The 22,900-nt window shown below is 58.2% G+C and overlaps 1 protein-coding gene across 13 annotated transcripts in view; it reads right to left on the reverse strand.

Moving 5' to 3' along the window:
* MEGF11 (multiple EGF like domains 11) overlaps window positions 1-22,900 on the reverse strand; it is a 312,084-nt gene that overhangs the window by 24,175 nt on the left and 265,009 nt on the right. For all 13 annotated transcript variants that reach the window (XR_008628643.1, XR_008628645.1, XR_008628644.1 and 10 more), the window contains exons 10-13: window positions 22,640-22,814; window positions 3,647-3,767; window positions 2,997-3,160; window positions 1,435-1,537 (exon numbers count right to left, since the gene is read on the reverse strand). Coding sequence is in view for 10 of the 13 variants with exons in the window: in XM_055128576.1 (XP_054984551.1) it covers window positions 1,435-1,537; window positions 2,997-3,160; window positions 3,647-3,767; window positions 22,640-22,814 (563 nt within the window). In the remaining 3 variants the exon portion in view is untranslated. The remainder of the gene's footprint in view (window positions 1-1,434; window positions 1,538-2,996; window positions 3,161-3,646; window positions 3,768-22,639; window positions 22,815-22,900) is intronic.

The following is a 22,900-nucleotide window of genomic DNA, read 5'->3' on the forward strand; positions in this document are numbered from 1 at the left end:
ACACCCTCCGAGGGCCCCTGCCGTGGAGACCCGGGGCATGCAGCTGAGCCAGGGTTGGGGTCACCCTCCTGTGAGACAGCAGCAGTGCCATCGGATCCCCCGGGACCTGGGTGGGGGGGGCTTCGGACCCCGACACAGAAGCAGGTTGGGGTGTGTGAGTGTGTGTGTACATGAGTGTGTGTAACTGTGTGAATGTGTGTGACTGTATGTGTGTGTGAGTCTGAGTGAACGTAAATGAGTGTGATGTGTGTATTGTGTGAGTGTAATTGTGTGTAAGAGGGTGTGTAAGTGTGTGAATGTGTGAAAGTGTGTCAGTGTGTGTATGAGTGAGTGTGTGTGATAATGTGTGACTGAGTGTGTGTGCATGTGTGTGCGTGTGAGTGTGTTTGTTTCTGAGTGTGTATTGTGTCAGTGTGTCAGTGTGTATATGAGAGCATGAGTGTATGAGTGTGTACATGTGTGTTTGGGTGTGTGAATGTGAATGTGTGCATATGTGATTGTGTGTGAATGTGTCTAAGTTGTGTATTGTGTCAGTGTCAGTGTGTGCATTTGTGTGAAAGTGTGTGTGTAGGACTGGAGCGACAGCACAGCGGGTAGGGCGTTTGCCTTGCACTCGGCCAACCCAGGTTTGATTCTTCCTTCCCTCTCGGAGAGCCCGGCAAACTACTGAGAGTATCTCGCCTTCATGGAAGAGCCTGGCAAGCTCCCCGTGGCGTATTCGATATGCCAAAAACAGTAACAAGTCTCACAATGGAGACGTTACTGGTGCCCACTTGAGCAAATCAATGAACAGCAGGACAACAGTGCTACAGTTTGTGTGTGTGTGTGTGTGTGTGTGTGTGTGTGTGTGAGAGAGAGAGAGAGAGAGAGAGAGAGAGAGAGAGAGAGAGAGAGAGTGTGAGTGTAAGTGTATGTGTGAGTGCGTACCCAGGCTGTGATTGCAGGCTGTGGGCTGGCAGGGCTGGCGTGAGGGGGAGGGGAGAGAAAGAGGCTTTAGATTTTAGATTTCAGGCAGCCCCTGAGGTGCCAGGGAAGGCCCCAGGCCCGGCTCTGGGTTCAGCCCCTGCAGCCTCCCTGTGCAGCTCAGAGCTGGGAACGCGGGGAGCCGGGCAATGGGAGACTGAGGCAGAGGCCCAGAGACAGCAAACAGGGCAGGAGGCGGCTATGGGACGGAGCAGGTGGGGAGAGGCCCTTGTCCCTGCCCCCAGCTCTGCGAACACCGCTGGTGCCTCCCGCCTTCCCCACCAGCCCTGTCTGCTTTCTAAACTGGGCGTCCCCAGCACCACAGGGCCCGCGTGTACATCCGCACGGGAGTGAAAGGGACGGGTAGCCTCGGAGGGAATAAGGGGGCCAGCAGGCATCTGGGAGCAAGAGGAAGCGGGGAGGAGGAAAGGAGCAGGCTGAGGGGCATGCCAAGATGGAGCGCACGGTTACCTGTCCACCCCGCCAGGCAGCAGCAGTGGCCGGTGACGGGGTCGCAGCCATCCGCGTGGCTGCAGTCACAGTGCTCTCGGCAGCTCAGCCCAAAGGTGCCGTCCTGCAGAGAGAAGGGGCCAGCGGCGATCGGCCCAACTGTCCTGAGCTGATGACAAACTCCCGTCACTGAGGCTGAGCTCTTGAGGCTGGGTGGGACGGGAGGGGGGGTCTGTTTTGTTTAAGTGGGGGTGAACAAGACCACGAGGGCACTGAAAATGACTCTGGGCTGCACTAACCGAATGTGGTGTTTAGAAGAAGGGAGGTGAAGGTCCTGTTACATTTCTCCATGGTCAAGTTTAGAGGCCTGGGGTGGCATCAGCTAACACTGCAATGCTCTGGGTTTGGCCCTGGCAGACTGACCAGCAGTATGGTCCTGCGCAACGCCGCACCTACGGGCCCTCGGGTAGAACTGTGAGCCTAATATGGCTGAGTATCGCTGGGACAGTCCCCTGGGCTCCTGAGCACTGCTTGGAGCCCCCCCACACTGTAAATACACACTACAAATGGTACCTCCTTGGTCCTATTTGAGGAATGATGACAATTTACTCCTCATTATAAAGAAGGCAGCCACGAGCAGGGACTGCGAGCTCATCAGTTACCCAGAGCCGTACGCAGGACTCATTATTTCCTTCTTACAGCAGTGCTCGGGCTGGGGCCAGGAAGTGCCAGGACCCACCTCAGGCCTCGCACAACACGTGCTTTGCCTCACAGAACTCATGACTTCATCCTCACAACTGCTCCATGCCAGGGTTCCAATATACGCACAAGGGACAAGGGTTCCAATATATGTCTTCTAGGGGTGGGGAGGGCAGTGCCAGGGATCCAAGCCAGGGTCCCGCACAGGCAAGTGCCTGACCACTGAGCCATATCTCTGGCCCTAGTACTCACCAATCAAAGACGAGACACGGGTGTGTATGGTGTGTGAGTGCATGCGTGCGCGTGGTGTGTGTGTGTGTGTGTGTGTGTGTGTGCGCGCGCGTGTGCGCGCACACGCTTGGGGAGCTGTGGGGTGGTAACATGCCCCAGGCACAGGAGCCAGGGACCAGAGCCAGACAGCAGGGAAGGCACTTGCCCTGCACACAACCAACGTGGGCTCGATCCCCAGCATCCCATATGGCCCCCTGGGCCGCACCAGGAGTGACCCCTGAGCGCAGAGCCAGGAGTAAGTCCTGAACACCTCTGGGTGTGCCATCTCCCTGCCCAGGAAAAAAAAAGAAAAGGTAACAGGAGGCCAGGGCACAGCGGTGATTTGAACCCCGGCCCCTCTAGCACTGTCACCGGCTGCATCCTCACATAGACTGTTGCAACAGCAGTTTTGCTGTGGGGATGCTGCACCTAGTGGCCCGGGCTTTGTCTGGGAAAGCACGTGCTCGGGTGTCCCGGGGGCTCTGGTTAGAAACGATGCTCTGTGGGGGCGGGGGCTGAGGGACACCGCTGGGCAGGTCCCCCGCGAGTACGCCAAGGGCAGGGCCGAGTGGGCAGGTGGGCCGGCGCGGGCGTGGGCGCGGGCGGTCACTCACCGGGCAGGGCTGCTCGCACGTGTCCCCCAGCCAGCCCGGGGCGCAGGCGCAGGAGCCGTCCGCGGGGCTGCAGGCCGCTCCGTTGGCGCACGCGCAGCTCTGGTTGCAGCTCAGCCCCCACGAGCCGCTGGGGCAGGGCAGGGCGCAGTCGGGGCCGTGCCAGCCTGTGGGGAGGGACACGGCTGCCACCGCTCCTCCGGGACGTGCCGGTGCGACCAGCGGGCATGGGCCGGGGGTCCGGGCCCGCGCGCCTCATGCAGCTTGCTCGTTCGGACATGGGAGGGTCAGGCTGCAGTCACAAGCACCCCCTCCCCAGGGCTGCCTCCCACCGGCCCTCCCTGCCGGTCGGCTCTGTCACGTGCTGGACTCGGGGGCGCCCTTCCCCGACGTGTCTGCTGGTGGCCCAGACCCACAGCAGCCGCTGTCTGTGCCAGTCCCTGCGGGGACCCCTGTTCCCCGGGCTCCCTCTCTCCACCCCCCTCAGCTGTTGCTCTCAGGCTGCTCTTTCATGTCATTGGCCTGCCCTGTGCGTCCCTGCCTCAGTGACCTTGAGTCCCCTGGATGGGCCCCTGGCCTGACGCCGCCCCCTCCCGCTGGGGGACCTACTCTGTAGTGGGAGCGAGGCCACCTGGGGGACAGGCACAGGTTACCTTCCTTGCAGGTGCAGGAGCCGTCCACCGGGGAGCAGGTGCCGCCGTTGTCACAGCTGCAGATGGACGAGCAGTTGGGGCCGTAGGTGCCCGCAGGGCAGGGCACGGCGCACACCTCGCCCTGGAGGAGCAGGAGCCCCGTCAGCCCCCACCCGCTCCTCCTCCTGGGAGCCTGTGAGGGTCTCCTTCCAAGGCAGAACACTTAGGGACGCAGTTAAGGGCCTAGAGATGTGACAATAGCTCGTATTATCCAGGTGAGCCCAATCTAATCTCAAGAACCCTTATCACTGGAGCGATAGCACGGCGGGTAGGGCCGAAGCGGGTTCGAGTCCCAACATCTCATCTGGTCCCCTGAGCACCGCTAGGAGTGATTCCTGAGTGCAGAGCCAGGGGTAACCCCTGTGCATTGCTGGGTGTGACCCAAAAAGCAAAAAAAAAAAAAAAAAATCCTTATTTCTTGGGGAAGGGATGTCACTCAGATTTTTATACTCAGTGCAGGGCTGGGCGTTGAACTTGTGGCAGAGAATGTGCAAGGCTCCAGTCCCTCATGGTCCCCCTCACCTGAGTCCTTTAAAGATGACCAGGACCAGGGGCCGGAGCAATAAAACAGCAGGTAGGGCACTGGCCTTGTACATGCGTGACCTGGATTTGGTCTCCAACATCGCATCGGGTCTCCTGAGCCCTGCTAGGGGTTATCCCTGAACACTGAGCCAGGAGTAAGCCCTGAGCACCACCAGTGTGGACCAAAACCAAAACCCGAAACAAAAAAGATGACCAGAGAAGGCATGACAGATGCTCCCCTGAGTCCTCCATGGCTTTCTGTTTCTCTGAAGACGGAGGAAGGACACCATGAACTGAGGCAAGCAGCAGCTCCAGAAACTAGGGCGAAGGCCACGGGACCTCGGTCCTGCTACCCTCATTGTGGGATCATGTGCAGGAATCAGCAGAAAAGAACCATATACAGACACCCTGTCTTTACTCTTTGGGCACCCAAGTCTAACTTTCCACTAGCAGTCGAGTTTCTTGAGCTTCAGGTCACCAGCGCATGCAGGATGACTACATGTGGGCCCATAAAAGCTTTAGCAGATGGTAAAAGGCTTCTGACTCATTCTGCTTCTGACAGAAATGAATTAAAAGTCTCGGGGCTGGAGTGACAGTCCAGCGGGTAGGGCATTTATTGGCCTTGCACGCGATCGACCCGGGTTCCATCTCTGGCACCCCGTATGGTCCCCTGAGCCCACCAGGAGTGATCCCTGAGAACAGAGCCAGGAGTAAACCTTGAGCATTTCCATTCCCAAACCAAAACCGAACCAAAACGAGGGGCCAGAGCAATAGTACAGCGGCTAGGGTGCTAGCCTTGCATGTGGCCAACTTGGATGCGGTCCCTGACATCCCACACGGTCCCCCGAGCACCACCAGGAATAATTCCTGAGTGCAGAGCCAGGAATAAGCCCTGAGCATCACCGGGTTGGTCACAAAAACAAAACATAATAGAACAAAACACAACAGTAAGGGATGCTTTCAAAACTCAGACATGCCTGCACCCGCGCTATTTCTGGCAGTGCCCACCCAGGCAGCATTTCTCGGGTGAAGAGAAGGGGCTAGCAGACCATGTTTAAGAAGCTCTGCCATGCAGCCCTGTCAGAGGATCAACATATGTTGTTCGAAGCCACTAACTGTGTGGTTCTTTGTAGAGCAGTGACCGAAATCAAAGACAGAGACCCTGGGCGGGGTGAGGCTCCAGGCCGGGCCACTGGGGAAGTTGGTCCTTGGGTCCATAGTCGGCCTGAGTCCACATCAGCCCAGAGGTAAGCCCTGGCCTTGCAGTCTTAATTGGTTTTCACCAACTACCCTAGACCTTATCCCCATTCTTCTGAGTTTCAGAGAAAATCAGGTCAAGAGCCCTAAGAACAAAGGCCCAGGAGTGCTTTGGCAGGGCCAGGGCCCTTGAATGCACGGGGCTCCCAGGAAATGGGGACTGTTGCTCAGTGCTCACCCTGCTTAATAGGAAAAGTAGATGCCGGGTGGGGGGAAGGGAGGTGGCTTGGCCCAGGAGAGATGGAACAGGGGATAAGGCACTTGTCATATGTGCAGATGACCTGGGTCTGGTCTCCAGTACCCGCACAGGGTCCCCAAGTCCCGCCAGGGCTAAGCTCTGAGCAGAGCTGGGTTTGACCTAAAAGCAAAAAATGAAAAGGAAAAGAGAAATGAGGTAGCAGAGAGCGTGCAGTCCGAGGGGGTGCAGGGGCTGCTGTCTGCAGGAGGGAGAGCGGGTGGCAGCAAGGCACAGGCAGAGAAAGAGGGAGGGGTGGGAGTGTGGGAATGACTGTGTAGAGGGAAAGCGAGGCGGGCTGTTGGCCCAGGAGCTGGAGAACCGGGCATGTTCTGGGTATGCGCAGAACGCTGGAGCTACTAGCAGGGCGCTGGGGGTTCACGTCCAGAAGGTTTGGGCTTTGGGGGCCGAAGAGGTCGTGCAGTGTCTATGGCACTTGTCTTGCACACAGCTGACCTGGTTTTGATCCTGGCACCCTGAATGGGGCTGGAACAATAGCACAGCAGGTAGGGCGTTTGCCTTGCATGCAGCCAACCCAGGTTGGATTCCTCCATCCCTCTCGGAGAGCCTGGCAAGCTACCCGTGGCGTATTCGATATGCCAAAAACAGTAACAAGTCTCACAACGGAGACGTTATTGGTGCCCGCTCAAACAAATCAGTGAACAATGGGATGACAGTGCTACAGTGCTACCCTGTATGGCCACCTGAGCCAATCAGTAGCTTCACTTCTTGTGCTCCTCCTCCTCCTTACCAGCCCTCCCAAATCCTGGAGTCCCTTGGCCAGCACTGGTGATTCCTAGGGCGTGGGGAATTCTCCCAATTGTGCCTCTCCAGTTTTGGGTACCATGACAGGCCTTAGCTGTATGGCCTCTGGGGGGCAGTCATGGAGTGGGGTGAGGGATGGGGAAGGATCATTCATTATTTCTGTTTATATGCTTTGATTGCCCTGTATCAAGACATCTCTGAGTCTCTGGCTTGTTTCTGGGGTATCCGTTTAACTGCCTGTGTGGACTGGGGTACACATTTATGACCCCCGTTGTCCCTCTGGCCCCACAGCCCTGTCCTGGCAGGAACTGGTACACACATAAGCAACCACTGACCTAGCACCCGGAGCTGTGAGCTGGACAGGACAGGGCTGTGACTTCAGTGCTCAAGCCCGGGGCCCTGCTGAGGTCCAGGCGCTTGAATCAGGAACAGAAATGAGATGTTTGTGTCCACGCTGGCGTCCGCGGGTGGGACAGTAGCACTGGACATTTCCCAGGTGCTCTCACGCGAGTCTGCTGAGTGAGGGCAGCTCCAGGACACTCTCAGGCTCTGTCCAGAAGGGCTTGTGTCCCTCGGCAGTCTGTCCCGCCAAGACGCTGTGGAGAGCAGATGGCTTATCTGCTGCGCTGCCCCGGGCCCCCAGCTCTGGCAGAAGCACTGTGGGAACAGCCAGGGCGCTGTGGGCTGCCCCAGCCTAGAGGAAGCCGAATATCATCGGGACCACTCAGGCTACAGGGTCTGGTAGCCTGGCAGAGCCGGGTCAGGTCCTGGTCTAGGGCTGCACCTTCTGTCACCTTCTCCCCCGCTGCCAGATCTTGTCCAGGAAATGTCCCTGTGGGTGAACACGGTCACTCCAGGGACATACTCTGAGCAAGAGAGGCACTCACAGCAGGTCAGAGCAAGGAGGAGACTGAGGGTCAGAGTGGTTCCAGCAGACCCCTGGGGGGGTTGGCTGCAGAGATCATGTCTCCTCCCACCCCCCATCCTGCCACACAGGGCCTGGTCCCACCCAGCTGGAAGTCACGATGTAGATGTCCACACTCAGAAGGACAGCAGAGAGCCAGGGCTGGGCTGCAAGTGCAGGTCGGGGGAGTGGCATCTGAAACGGCGCCTGACTTTCTTGCTAGTTTGTTTTGGTTTCGGGTGATGCTCAGGGCTGACTCCTGGCTCCGCACTCGGGGATCACTCCTGGCGGTGCTCAGAGGACCATCTGAGATGCAGGGATCGAACGCCACTGAAGTATTGTTTTCCTGCTTGACTTGGCCGGCTCCTGGCCCAAGAGCATCTCAGGGCCCCTTCCTCGGCTTCTTCCTACGAGCTGCGTCCACAGTTCTGTATGCCTCACTGCTTCCGAACAGGCTGGAGAGCAGGGATGTTTGGTCCCTGACCTGTCACAGGCCACTGCTGAAGTCAGCGTGTCTCCCCAAGTTCCAACCAGCGAGGACCCCGGTGAGCAACTTCCCTCTGCAGATCCTTTCTAGCTCATACGACGGCCTGCTGCTGGACAGGTGCAATTTGGCCAGTGGCTCCTGGCTATGTGATTACATGTCCAACCATGATCTGGAAATACGTTGTCACCTACAGCCAATCAGAGGTTCCAATCCGAGGTCTGAGCGGCCACAGCCAATCAGAGGTCCCGATTCAAGCAGCTACAGCCAATCAGAGATCCCAATCCTAGCATGGGTTCAGATTCCACTTAGTTCTAATTAAAAGCAGAAGGAAAACCTGGATGCGTTAGTTAGCATCCTGGCAGGTAACAGCCCAGTGCCCACTGGTGTGGTCAAGGGTTGAAAACTGTTCCCGGCAGCTTTGCTGTGGCCTCCGTCAGTATCCAGCTGCCAGCCTCTGGCCGGGCCACTGCTTGGAGCATCTTCGGATTTCTTTATTGGGTTTCCCCAGCGGTGCCCACGCTCTTCTGGCGATTTTGGTCCTGTCAGCAGTTCAATGCTAGGGCCTGAGGATTCGGTGCTGCCCAGGCTCATCGGTGCTAGGGGACCACCAGAACCACCCCACCAGTAGCCCGGGGGGGGGGGGCATCCAGAGCTACACATGGGTCCAGGGTCCGCGTAGTGCTGGGGTTTGAACCCAGGTCCCAGTGTCTGCAAAGTGTGCTGAGCCATCTCCCAGGCCTGAGGCAAATCCAACAGAACACAGGCGCCATTGCCCCGGGTCCTGGGCGAGAGGCAGGTGGGAGGCTGTGTTGATGTTTGCATCACTTGATTCTTCTACTTGTCCTTTAATTTTTTTAACTCTTCTTGGGTGGTGCTCGGAGCTCGCTCATGACTCTGTGCTCAGGGATCACTCCTGGCGGGCTCTGGGATGGTGGGGATCAAACCAACGATGGCCGTGTGCAAGGCAAGTGCCTTAACTCCAATCCTACCTCTCCAGCCCCAAGCCACATCTCTTTAGCAGGTGTTCACAGAGCTTCCCCTCTCCCCTCTGGCCGTCACACCCCCCTCACCCCTGGCCAAGATAGGATACCCACCCACCCCCCCCCATGTCTATACTTCCAGCTGCACCAGGGGGAGCCTGGCCTGTGGCAGGTGGGAGCACTTCTGCCCATCCCAAGGCCTGTTCATTCTAGACGAGTCCTGGGCTATTCACATCTTGAACTTGATTGGAAAGTGCCACGGGCAGGACAGGCCCCGCCCCTCCCAGCCCGATCTGCTAAGGAAGGGCAGGGCCCAGCCTCGCCTCCCACCTGCCCTTCCCCACCCAGCGCGGCCGCCCCGCCCACACCCAGGCTGGTAATGAGTTCTCTGTCCTGTTACATTTGTCTCAAGTGCTGCTTATTGAATTTTCCTCCCCTGCAATATGTTGCTTTGTAGTTGGGCTGTGTTTGGGAGAATTAATCAACAGCGGCGCTTCTCGGGCGGCTCACCCCTGATCCTGGCGGTGGGCAGAAGGTTAATGAGGATTTCTCCAGTGGAAGGACAGGGGTGGAGTGCGGTTGGCCAGCCCCCACACAGAAGGAGGAGGCAATTGCGCAGGCGTGTGAAGGCGCTCGGTGGGGGGAGGGGTACGCACCTGGGTAGAGCCAGGTCTTGGGACGGCTGGATTCAGGACCACTCTGTCGGCCTGTGGAGAGCAGGCGCGGACTCTGGGACCAACATCCTGGGTGTCGCCGTGGCCCTGTGGCCAGAGCCTGGACCTCAGTCGCAAGCATGTGCCTGAGTGCGGCCCAAGGGCTTGCCCAGGGCCATTGGGCAGCCCCCAGGTCTCTGGCCCGTCCGACCCTCTCACGTGCAGGGCAGGCGCCCTGATGGCTGCTCCTTTGTGGCATAAACCGCAGTGGTCCTGAGTCCAGAACAGGAAACTGCTCTGGGCGCTAGATAGGACCTGCACGGAGGTAAGATGGGGCCCACTCGACTCGGCCCATCGCCCGGGCCTGGCCCCCGCCTGGCATGGCCTTTGCTCCCCCTGGGACTCGGGTTCTAGGTGCTGAATCTGGTTACTCAGGAAATGGTCTTATTTTCTTTGCTCCGTTGTTTGGGTTTGGGTCACACCTGGAGGTGCTCAGGGCTTACTCCTGGCTCTGCATTCGGGTCACTCCTGGTGGGCTCGGGGACCATCTGGGGTTCCAGGAATTGAATCAGAGTTGGCCTCAGGAGAGTAAGAGCACTCCCTGCTGTACTGAGTCTCAGGCCCCTAGGGAAGGTGCTTCCGCCTTCAGACGTGTTCCCCTCCGTGCCTGGCCGGGGACTCAGCAGAACAGATTTTGTCTCCCTCTTCCTGGAGTTTCCTGTCTGGTGGCCCAAGAGGGGTGCCACCTCTGGGTGCAGGCTGCCCAGGGCCCCCCCAGTCCGCTATTATCCTCTTCCTTTCTCTGCTGCCCGGAGGGGCTGCCTGTGGTCAGCCAGTTTGCACGTGGGCCTGAGGACTGGGCCTCGTGTTGGCAAAGCCCTTCCCTCGGTCAAAGTCAGCTTTTTGCCAAGCTGGGTGCCAGCCTGGCCTGTGGGCCTCCTTGTGCCAGTCTCCCCCGTGCCCCTGGCAGCCCCATCCTGGCTCCCACGGCTCAGGCCCAAGTGGGGAGCTTCGTTCATGAACTCCCAGGGACAAAGAGCGATATGCGGCCTGCAAGGCAAAGAGAGGAGAGCCGGGGCGAGTGGCAACCTCGGAGGCCTCCCCGGAGCAGGGCAAACCTCACTGGGCCCAATTAGTCACTGATAAAGCGGCCACTGGCAGTGGCTGCGTGGCGTGTCGGGGAAGAGCTGCACGCAGCACGAGGAAGGGCAGCTGCAGGGGTGGGGCAGGGGGAGCCACGTCTCACACTCACTCGCATCTCTGCCTCCCTGTGTCCGGGCCGCTGGGGTGGGCAGGGAAGGGCCGGAGGGGTGACCTGGAGGTGTGTGTCCGGGGCAACAGCTGCCGAGAGCTGGGGCTGTCCCGTGGCCTTGCCCCTCTGTGCTTGACAGCAGGTGTCCGTGTGAGAAAGGCCACCTCTTTTGTTTATTCTGGGGGCCACATCCGGCTGTGCTGAGGGCTCACTCCTGGCAGGCTCAGGGGACTCTCTGGGGGGCTGGGATTGGACCTGGGCCCGTGCGAGGCCAGCGTCCTTCCCGCTGTGCTTCGCGCAGGCCCAGGGCTGCCTCTCGGGAAGCTGCAGGGCCGTCCAGCAACCGTGGAGGGCAGACTCCATCCAGCAGGCCCCAACAGACCCCAGAAGGAGCCAGAAGGCGGAGCGGGCTCGGTCCAGTTGGGTTTCTTTTCTCTTCCCCACTGAGGCCTTTCCCCACCTGGCCTGCCTTCACTGCAGTCTCCAACCACGCCCTGCCCCGGGCTCTGTGGAGCTCTGAGGAGCCATCCCTGGCTTTCAGGCAACAAAGGAACATTATTATTATTATTATTATTATTGCTTTTTGGGTCACCCGGCGATGCACAGGGGTTACTCCTGGCTCTGCACTCAGGAATTACCCCTGGCGGTGCTCAGGGGACCATATGGGATGCTGGGAATCGAACCCAGGTCGGCTGCATGCAAGGCAAATGCCCTACCCGCTGTGCTATCGCTCCAGGGGTCACTCCTGGTGACGATGCCTGTGGTGTTTCTAGAAACCCCCTCCCCGCCTGCCAGGGGTCTTCCTCTAACCCTGACCACAGCGATGATGGACTCATGGTCCTGCCTACCGTGGACCCGGCCCCAGAAGCAGGCTCCAGGGCCAGGCCTTTCTGCTAAGGGCTGCGGAGCCCAGACTCCGGCCAATCTGACGGCCTATTGACTGTGGAGTCATTTCAAAAACGAAGCATACAGACGAAGCTCAAGCAAGCCTGGAAAGTTGAAATCTGAGACGTTTCATACAGGAACAAAAAAGGAGGGTCGGGGCAGCCTCTGGCCCCCTCCTCTCCTTTCCCCAGCTGGCCCGAGTCTAAGAGTCCCAGAGTTTCTCAGTCCAAACCTCGCTGGGAGGACCCCCCCACCCCCTGCAAAGGGAGCCCGCACCGTGCTCTCCCGCAGGTCTGAGGGCAGTTCCCCGCACAGCTCGGGCTTCTGCTGTGGGCAGAGGCCAGAGGAGAAAGTGGGTGGCAGGAGGGGTGGGGCTCTGCCACTCGCCACTTCCTGTGTTTGCATCTGGGGGCACGGAGCTGCTGAGCGAGCCAGCGTGGCCTCCGCGGGAAGAGGGACACTGCAGTGTCAGCAGTGACCACTCAGAGCAGTGCTGGGCACCCGGGAAAGTGCCCCCTGACTACCTGTCGATGCCCGAGCTGCCCAGAGCTGGACACCACTTTCAAGTGAGCTCTCTTTGGTTAAGGCTGCAGGTGGGCTGAGGGTCACGGGCGGCCTGTTCGCCATAAGAAAAAGCCGTATCAAAGGGGCTGGGTGAGGCAGAAGGCAGGCCAAGTCCATGGCACTCAGACCTGAATACTGGGGCCAAGGCTGCGCTCATGGGACCTCGAGAATGTATTTTAATTTTTTTTCAGCTTTAAGGGACCTCAGTTTCCCTCTCTGCACAATGGGTATTAGAGTGGGAATTTCCCTCAAGGTTTTAAAGGTGAAGGTTTTAAATAAGTTCATATGCTGGGACCACAGAGATAGTACCGTGGGCAGGGCACTTGCCTTGCATGTGGCCAACCTGGGTTAGACCCCCAGTAGCCCATATAGTCCCCTGAGCCCACCAGGAGTGATCCCTGAGCACAGAGCCAGGAGCCCTGAGCACCGCTGAGTATGGCACAAAAACAAAACAAAAGTCAGTATAGGGGACAGAGGAGATGCCAAGAGGGACTGAAGCCCGTATTTCACACGGGGGAGCTCCAGTCTTCTCCCTGGCACCGCAGTGTACTTGGAGCACTGCCGGGAGCAATCCCCAGCTCCGAGCACTGCTGGCCGTGGCCCCCAAAGCAGTTACTATAAAGAATGTTGGAGAGTTAGGCCTGGTCTGTGTGTGTGTGCGTGTGTGTGTGTGTGTGTGTGTGTGTGTGTGTGTGTGTGTGTGAGTGTGTGGGGTGAGGTGGGGTGGGGAGGGGGTTTCTATAAACACCACAGGCATCTCACTTGCCGCCCAGTGTCTGCCCTGCGGGTGTGTGAGTTTGGAGACCGTGACTGTCCACTCTGCACGTGCGGAACCTGTTTCCCCCTGGCAGGCACCCTTGGTGACAGGTGAGCGAAGGGGCCTGCAGAGACCCTGACCTTGGTCACCACATTCAAGTTGTCCCAAGCCCAGGCTCTCCCCATCTCTATTTTTTTTTTCCTTTATGGGTCACACCCAGCGAGGCACAGGGGTTACTCCTGGCTCCACACTCATGAATTACTCCTGGCAGTGCCCAGGGGACCCTATGGGATGCTGGGAATTGAACCCGGGTTGGCCTCGTGCAAGGCAAACGCCCTACCCGCTGTGCTATTGCTCCAGCCCCTCCCCCCCTCTCTGGAGGTGCCACAGGGAGCGGCAGCACTGCATACCCGGCTCAGCGTAGTGGTGCCCTATCTTGGCTTCTCTTTCGGCTGCCCGCATCCCGTTCACTGGGAGCTCTGCTTGGAACTAGGGGGCACCCTCCCCACCCCACCCCTGGGAGCGGGGAGAAAGAAGGATCTTTCCAATTGCTTTTTTGGACACTTTTGGGAAACTTTATTTTGCGTTTCCACCCACCCCTCTGCACCTCTTCCCCCACCTTGCAGTAATTTATTCCCAGATCCTCCCTGCACCATCTTTCATTTTCCAGCCATAATCACATCTTTGGCAGGAATCCCCTTCCCTCCTGGGGTCCCTAATTACTCCTGCAGATGGGAGTTCTGATGTTAATGGATTGGGGAGGAAGGCGGGTGGGGCAGGCTCTGAGAGCAGGAGGGAATCGGATTCTTCCTTTGTTCCAGATCTGCAGCCTTGTGTGTGTGTGTGGTGGGGGGTTGCTGGTCTGTGGCAGGGGCCCCCAGACTCTCCTCCTGCCTCTGGGTGCACAACCGATTCATGGATTCATGTCTTCCTCCATGACTTCCCAGCAGGCTGCGGGGGGAGGGGGTGTCTGCCCTACTGGGCAGAAGATAAAGCAACTTGGGCCCAGTGAAATAGTGGGCAGGCCCCTCCCGGTCGGACTCCCTGACCCCCCAGCCCCATCTCAGCCATCACCCAGCTCTGAATGCCAGGGCCCAGTGTTCCTGAGTGCAGGCGGGAACTGGGAAGGGCCCCTCCACCCCCAACATGGATGCGGGGGTACACGACGGGCAGGAACCACACACTTCAGACTCGCAGGGATGGGGCTGGGGGAGCTCATTCCTAGCCCCATCACCTCACAGAGGAGACCGAGACCCAGAGCAGGAAAGGGACTCCCATCCTGGTCCTGTCACAGCCTACGGCACTCGCCTTGGACATGGTTGACCTGAGTTCGAGTCCCAGCACGTGCTCGCTGGCCTGGGCCCCCTGCCGTGCTCAGCGTCCCCCAAAGTGGACCAGCAGCCTTCCAGCCTTGGAGGGGGTCCTTGGGCTCATGGCCCCTCTGCAGTCAGGGGGGCGGCCAGCACAGGGGCATGGGCCCACCAGACTTGGACTCCAGGGCGCGGGGGTCTTTAAAACACAAGTATCTATCTCTGAACTGAATGAGACTTAGGTGTCGCCCGAGTCCCCAAACCACACCCCAGTAACGAAGGCCCTGGAAAAGGTAGGGGTCGTGGATGGAGCAGGGGGAGTCACGGGGAGGGCTGCTTCCCAGAACCAGGCATCAGCAGTGTCCCCCAGTAGAGCCGCAGGGTCCCCCACACACTTCAAGCCCATTTCCCGGACTTGTCCACGTGACTTCCCATCCCTGAGGCCCCTCCCCACCTCTCTCTCTCTTGCCTGGGAGCCCCCAGCAGGTTCCTGCTGAAAGAGGAAGTCCCAGTTACTCTGGTCAGCTGCTGGGGGCAGTCCTGCTTTTGGCTGACCCAACCTGCATTTTTGACTCCCTGCTAATTCCTGGGCTTTTCTGATAAGCAGAGAGTTAACAGTCGTCCATCATAAAATTCCACCCCAGAGCTCACAGGGAGAGTAAGATAATGAACATACTGGAGGCAGATGGACAGAAAGACTCACGCCAGCCGGACCACCCTGTAGATTCCCTGCGTTCCCTGCATACTTGTTGATTGATAAGAAATGCAAAGGGCCTTCCCAGGAAGATTGCTCCATAGTTGGAAGCCTGCCTTAGGAGCCAGGGAAGAAGGCAGCTGGGATAGAGATGGGATCACTAAGAAAACAATGGTTGGAGGGATCAGTCGGGACGGGAGATGTGTGCTGAAAGTAGATAAAGGACCAAACATGTTAACCTCTCAGTATCTGTATTGCAAACCATAATGCCCAAAAGTAGAGAGAGAGTATGGGGGAAATTGTCTGCCATAGAGGCAGGGGGGAGGGTGGGAAAGGGGGGTATACCAGGGATGTTGGTGGTGGGGAATGTGCACTGGTGGAGGGATGGGTGTTTGATCATTGTGAGATTGTAACCCAAACATGAAAGCTTGTAACTGTCTCACAGTGATTCAATTTAAAAAAAAAAACAAAAAGGATTCAATTTAAAAAATAAAAACCTGCAAAAGGCCTTTAAAAGGACACACACAAAACACTTTTAACTTAGCCCTAGACTAAGTTTCTCCCCACTCGGCGAGCTCCTTTACTTCTCTCTTCTACTTTCCAATAAACTTTTCTTCTTTCCAACTCTGAGTCTGAGCGTCTTTATTATTCAACGTTTTCATTCTTGAAAATAATTAAGAACCTGGGAATCTTGAATGAACAGAGACCCGGTGCTGCCTGCATCGTTGGGCGGGGGGGGGGCCGTCAGGGCAGAGCTGAGGCAGGAGCACTGGGGGGAGTCATGTCCACTGCTTTTTGCCCTGCTCTGCTGCTGTCTGCTGTGGGTCCCAGATGGAAGTTGCTTTCCTCCTCTGGGCCTCAGTTTCCTGTGAGGTGACGGGGCAGGGGGTGAGATTGGTTCTAAAGTGTGGTTCCCTCCCACCGTGCACCCCCACCCCAAGGGGAAGGGGCCCTTCCCGGCTCCTACTGGCACTCAAGTGCACTCGGCCTTGGAGTTTGGAGCTGGGCTGATGCACACAGGCACACCCTCGCCCTTTGAACTGTCTGGACCAGAGCAGACATCATATACCCATTTTACAGATGGAAATGGGGCACAAAGAGGCTGAATACGATGCTCAAGCTCACATAGCTACTGAGAAAAAGTCAGAGTTCCAATCCAGGCCGGCTGACCCCTAAGGCTCAGCACCATCTCTCACCTTCACACTCCTTAATGCACGCTTGCTGCCAGCCAGGCTTTTGATGCAATGATTGGAGAGATCCCACTGAATGCAACCCTAAGAATGCCAGGGGGGCACAGCAGGCTCTTTGCCCCGATTCAAGACTTAGCAGGCTGAAACAGCCTGGCCCAGGTCCCCTAGCAGGTGAGGTCTGAGGGCAGAGTGTGCGGGGCTACGCATGTGTATTTAGAAACACTGGTCGGTTGTGCCCAGAGCACTCACTCAGGGTCCGGGCAGCTGGAGGGTGGAGCGCTCCTTCCCTGCACAGCATCCAGAGGGATGCTTCCACCACAATACGGAGGCAGCTCTTGGATGATGGGGGACCACATGGATGAGAAGTCGGTTTTCCCCCAATTGGGGGTTATGGACTACAGATCTCAGCTGGACAAAGAACAAACCAACTAGAAGAGCGAATGCCCACCTTCCTAGCCTGCCACCTGGCTCTCACTCCAGGCCTCTGTCTGCTCCGGCTCTGAGGCTCAGCTCCCTCTTAGGGACCGTGGTGGGGAGGGGGGGCCCTGTGGGTGCCAGCGGATGGGGGTGGGGGCCGTGGAGGAGCAGGTGGTCCTTAAAGGTTTGGAGGAGAAATCTATCTCTGCCTCGCTGGTCTGGACTGTCCCCCTCTCCCGCCTCTTCCCACCACCCGCTGCCGAGGAGCTGAGGTTGGCGGGCGACCTGACTACCGCAGAGAGAAAGGAGAGAAAAATGTGGCCCCGAGTCGGTTCATTTGGGTGATGGAGTACCCGCCGCCTCGGCCGCACGCAGGGTTCAATAACGGCAGACAGGGCTTAAGAAACGGCCGCCTGGGCAGAGGAGCCCTTTAAGGTAATAGAAAGGCTGTCATCCAGGGAGAGGAGGAGTCCCTCAGGAGGGGGACACGGGGCCCCTCCGCCTGGCCACCCGCCGGGCCTGTCCCCATTAGAGCTGGAGCTGAAAGGGAACATCTGTGCCGAGCCGTGCCCGAGGCTCCTTGTTGCTGGCCACCTGGGCTGCCACGGGGAGGGGCCTGGAAAATGAGGTCCAGCACTGGCCTCACAGTGGTGACCTCGAGGGATGCTCAACCCCAGCCAGGCCACGTAGCCGTGGTGGGTCCTGATGCCACCTTCACTGAGGAAAGCTGGTCGGGTTAGCAGGCCAGGGGGGCTGCAAGGGGGCAGGGTCTGTCCTCCTGTGGGGAGAGCCTCCCAGTCTGCACCCCAGTCTGCCAGCGAAACCGTCAGCGAGCTCCGCCCCCATTTCCCTGTGCCCCAAGCAACCTCTTCAGAGGGGGCCCTCCTAGGGGGGTGGTCATCAACACCAGGAGCAGAGGCAGCACGACTCTCAGTGATGAGAGTGACCGCACAGCCGGGCACCGCTGGGTACAGTCAGGGATGGCTAGTGGTTGCTGGAAGGTGACACAATTCTGAGTCCAAGCGCTGCGTATGCACCAGAGATGAAACAGTCCAGCAATTGAGTGAGCTTGGTTGTTCTTCCTGTTTCACATTTGAGAAAAACATAAGCTCAGAGAGGTCCAGTTACTTGCCCAAGGTCACACTGTCCGTGGGGTACTTAGCAAGGTGGCCATTCTGCTCCAGAGCAGACAGTGTTGCATGGGGCCTGGAATCCAGAGCCAGAGGCTGTGTCTCCCCTGCAGCTGCCCGTCATCTCAGTGGCTGAGGCTCCTGTGTGGTCCCTGCCCCCTGCGGGGACCCTCGAGAAACACCCAAGTTTCCTTCCTCACATGATTGGTTCTGGACATCTCTGCTTTCCCAAGAATTCTCATCATTACGTGGCAGACCTGGGGAGGGGGCATTACCCAAGGATGCGCCCCTCCCCATGTGGTGGGGAACACGGGAGAAGAAAAGCTAGGGCTGCCTTTGGGTGAGGGAAACCCATGGAAGGCTTCTTGGAGGTGGCATCCCTGGGACTGTAGCCTAGAAGGGCTTTACAAGCTGAGGCAGGGACAGTGGGGTGCTCATGGGGGCCTTCAGGGCTGGGGGAAAGCTCGAGAGAAGGCCACGCAGAGGTCCCAGAGCAGGTGCGGTGTTTGGGGGTGAGTGAGGATGACTGGCCCGGCTTGGGGTGAACTAGGCGGGAGATGAGGTTTAAGTGGACTCAGGAGTGGGGGCAGGTCACAAAGAACCGGGCACGGTGAGCTTTGATTGGCAGGTGCTAAGGAGCCGGGCTGGGGGGGAGTGGGAGGGAGGGTCCTCATTTTCCTGGATCCTTGGTCACAGGGACCCTCCCAGGCCCCTGTTCCCTTCACCTCGTTCTCAGGTGGGGTGACTGGTGCTGTCCGTGGTGCTGAAACAAGGCTGCTTGGGTGAGGAGGAGCCTTGCCAGTTTGCTCCCGCCGGGAAGCTGTCCCTGCTTTACAGACCGGGCGTGGAAGCCTCTGGAATCCAGAGAACCAGAGCAGGGAGACTTATTTCTGGTTGTGTCCCCGATTCGGGCTCTTTTTGCCACTTGGCGGCCCTAATGCATTTCAGCCGGACACGCCCACGGCTCTGCTCCATGGGACCCCTGGAGGCCGCACACACTGACACCCTGAGGGAGGGGGGGCGTTTGGGGCTTTGGCAAAGCTCTCAGAGTCCTACAAGACTCACTCCTGTTCCACGGGGGGGGAGGGTCCACTCTATTCCAGGCACCGAGCGGCGAACTTCTCACCTGAGGCTATGCACATCCGTGGCTGCCTCCCCTCACGGGTACGAACACAGGCTCAGGCACCCCAGCAGATTGGCCAGGACCAGAACTTAGGTCTGCAGGTCCACGGGGTCTCACTGTCAAAGCTTCGCCACTTGATGAGTGCGAGACGGTGGCACCTGTCACTAGGTCTCGTGACCCAGGCAAACACTTCTTTATTCTCGAGCTCATCGCTGGCAGATAGGGAGGGGAGCAGGCACCTCCATGGGACACCATGAAGAGCAGAGAGAAAGCAGATAGCGGGACCGCAGGGCCCATGGCCTGGGTCAGTGTGGTCACTACTGGGAACAAGTCCTTGGACACAGGAATGGGTGTGGCCGGACGGGCCTAATTAGATTTCCTGCCACCTGGCAGCCTGCAGCCCTCAGGGGCCCCATTTCCATTCACCTCCCAACCACCCCAAGACTCAGGGTGGGAGGGCACTCGAGGGACAGCGGAGACTGGGGCTGCCCAGGCACTACAGCAGGGCTGAAGCCACTTCTCTCAGAGTCGATGGGACACGGATTCAGCAAGCGGCACTAAGGTGGCTGACCTAGAACTAACTGTGGTTAGTCTTTGATTTACTGCCCATCCTGAAGACCTTTCAGGGGAAAAGGCAAGTATGTGAACTCACAAACTGACCAACAAAGGCATTGCTAGTGGCCAGGATATATGGGGGAAGGGCTCAGGTTTCAGCCAGCTCATGTCAGGAAATCACAGTCACTCGTGCATTCCTTCATCCCCTCACCTGGGGCCGGGGCTGAGCACGTCGTGGTGCGGGTGCCTGCAGGACAGACCCTCTGTCCACTAGTCACTGAGAGCTGTAGCTATACTCAACACCCCACAGGCCCCCTCGAGCCTTGGCGAGGCTAATGAGGCCGGGCAGGAGTCGAGAGATGGGCATTCAGGGGGGGTCAACAGGTGGCCTGGCTCACAATCCGTCTTCACCCCCACGTGCTAAGCAGCAGGACTCCAGAGAGAGGATTTCCGAAGCTTCAGTCTCCCCTGAGTTCAAGTCATTGCATCCCCGTGGGAAGAAAGAGGGTGTCGGCTGGCCCAGCTGCTGGGCTCTCCCAGGGCCTGCTGCCCCTCCCCCAAGCACTCAGCACGGGGCAGGCAGGGATGGGGGGGGTGAGGGCATTGATGGGGAGGGGGGTCCCAGCAGGGCACAGACAGCGGACAGGATCTGATGACAATAGTCTCTGTGGACATTCCTTCCTTCAGCGCCTCCTCAGGCACACACCCAGACATACAGACACACAGAAAGACACACACACAGATATGTGCACAGAAGCACACAGACATAGGCATGCACACACACACAGATACAGACCTAGACACACAGAGATATGCACATGCACAAAGACACACACACAGACACACAGAGACACAGACATACAGACACAGACCTAGATACACACAGACATGCACACATACATAGATACATGCACACACACAAAGATATACACAGACACACATAGAAAGATGTACATAGACAAACATAGACAGAAAGACACACAAACATACATGGACACACACAGACAGACACACAGACACAGACAAATATGCACATACACAGAGACACACAGACACACAGACACATAGACAGAGACAGACACATAAACACAGACAGACAGGCAGGCACACACAGACACACATACATAAATGTATAGATACACACACACAAACAAACAGAGACACACAGACAGATTCACACAGATACACAAAGACAGACACACAGACAAACTCACACCCGTTGGTTCCTCCTCTGGCTCACACACAGGGCACCTCCCCTGAGGGCATCTCCTGACCTGGGTCAAGTTCAGAGCCTGAGGAGTCAGCATGTCCCCTGCACCACTCACAGTGGCATGGGCGGGTCGGGCCCTGCGTCCTGAGCCATAGGCCACCATGCAGCTCAGTGGGACACGGATGGGTGTCACACACAACTGACTAGCCCAGATCACTGTGCTCGTGGCTTGTGGAGACTTTTATCCCGAGCAACTCTCTCAGGGAAGTCCCAGACGAGGTACTACAGGTTTCGGTGGTAGGTATGAACAGAACCCCCAGGGGGACAGCAGGTGACCAGGGGGTCAACTGACTGGATAGAGCTTCTTCTTCCTTTTTTTTCTTTTGGCCACACCTGGCGATGCTCAGGATTTACTCCTGGCTTTACACTCAGGAATCACTCCTGGCAGCACTCAGGGGACAGAAGAGGTGCCAGGGATTGACCCCCGGTCGGCCAAGTACAAGGCAAGTGCCCTCTCCACTGTACTATGGCTCTGGCCCTGGACAGATTCTTTTCCTGTGGGAGACGCCCCTGGGGCTCTTCTTGCCAGTCTCGTCCGTCTGGGTCAGGGGCGGAGGAGTTTTCTTCGTAGACCAGACCACTGGTTATAACAGACCCTTCACCCCGTACTTTGTGGAGGGTTTTCTTGACCAGTGAATCCCCTCAATCACATCAAGGCCAATGCCAAGGCAAGCCCTGGAGGGGGCCGGCTCCAGTGTCAGCTTGCCCCAGCTTCCTTTGCGTGAGTGCAGCCCGGGGCCGGGCACCCCTGCCCCACCTGTCACCTGGGAATGGTGGGAATGCAGAGGCTCAGGCTCCTCACAGCCAGAACAGAAGCCCCCAACCCCCCCCCCCAAGATCCTTAAGTTCCCCAAAGTTTAAGAACCAGTGGAATGAAGGCCTCACCCGCCGCCTGCCCTTGCCCCTCCCAGGCGCATCAGAGACGGCTTGACCCCGAGTCTGCTGGGCACAGCCCACAGTGGCACCAGATCCCCTCTGCAGCGTGGCGTTCCCAAGGCTGCAGCCTCATCAAGACCAGCATAATTCATGAGCAGGTCCAAAGAGTAAACAAGCACGTGGGGGAAAGGTTTATTCTCCGTCGTAATCAGAGAAATGGAAATCAGAGCTACAGAGGAACCATTTTCTACCTATATAATTAGCAAAATTAAAAAAGAAATAATGTTTGCCTGGTTGTTTTGAACTCAGGTACATGCCCTGGTGGCTGTTGGCAGCCGAGGTTTCTAAGATGGGGGGAGGGAGCAGCGTCGGTCATAGCCGCGCTGTGCCCACGGCCTGGCCAGCTCAGCTCAGCTCAGCCTGAGACCTGGGCAGGCAGTGAGGACGGTCCCGCAACATTCACGGGGAACACGGAAAATGCTCAATATTCAGCACCCAGGGCTGAAGGGGTAACTGGGGCAGGACCACGGAGTCATTGAAGTGATAATTCCAAGGCCCAAGCAGCAAAGCCAGGTAGGTAAAAGGAACATGCAAAACTCTGTGTGTGTGTGTGTGTGTGTGTGTGTGTGTGTGTGTGTGTGTGTGTATGTCTCATTGTGATGCGGAAATATTGTAGGAAGACCTGAGGGCTCGTACGGCCAGGTGGGGGTGGGGACGCTGCACTGCACTGCTCAGACAGAAGATGGATGGATGCACAGCAGGGAGGACACTTGCCCTGCCTGCAGCTGACCCGGGTTTCATCCTGGCATTGGACTGAACCCCGAGTCCACCAGGAGTGATCCCTGAGTGCAGGGCCAGGTAGGCACTGCCAGATGTGGCCCCCAAGCCAAATAAACAACAACAACAACAACAACAAAATACTGTGTGGACTGATGGAGTGGGGAGGGGCTGGGCACACAGGAAGCCGTCCGGGGGGGAGGACAGTGAGGCGAGTCCCCCCGGGTCTGCACCATCCAAGCCCACAGCCCTGGCTCCACACGCACTGGCCACAGACAATCTCCAAAGAGCCCCAGTCCCACCCCTGCTGTGGGGGACAGCGTCCTTTTTCCCAGATACCCCCCATCTTACCATGAAGCCGGGGGCACAGGTGCAGCTGCCCGTGACGCTGTGGCAGTCGGCGCCGTTCTGGCACACGCAGGGCAGCTGGCAGCTGTCCCCGTGGAAGCCGGCGGGACAGGATTCGTTGCAGTGGGGACCTGACCAGCCCGGCTGGCACGTGCAGGCTCCGGTGACCGGGTGGCAGCTGAGTGGGGAGAGAAGGACGCGAGGGTGAGGAGTGAGGCCAGCGGCACCCCTGCTCCCCATTCCAGGGCAGGGCCCAGCACCTCC

The sequence above is a fragment of the Sorex araneus genome, chromosome 2 (genome assembly GCF_027595985.1).
Source record: "Sorex araneus isolate mSorAra2 chromosome 2, mSorAra2.pri, whole genome shotgun sequence".
NCBI classification, from domain to species: domain Eukaryota; kingdom Metazoa; phylum Chordata; class Mammalia; order Eulipotyphla; family Soricidae; genus Sorex; species Sorex araneus.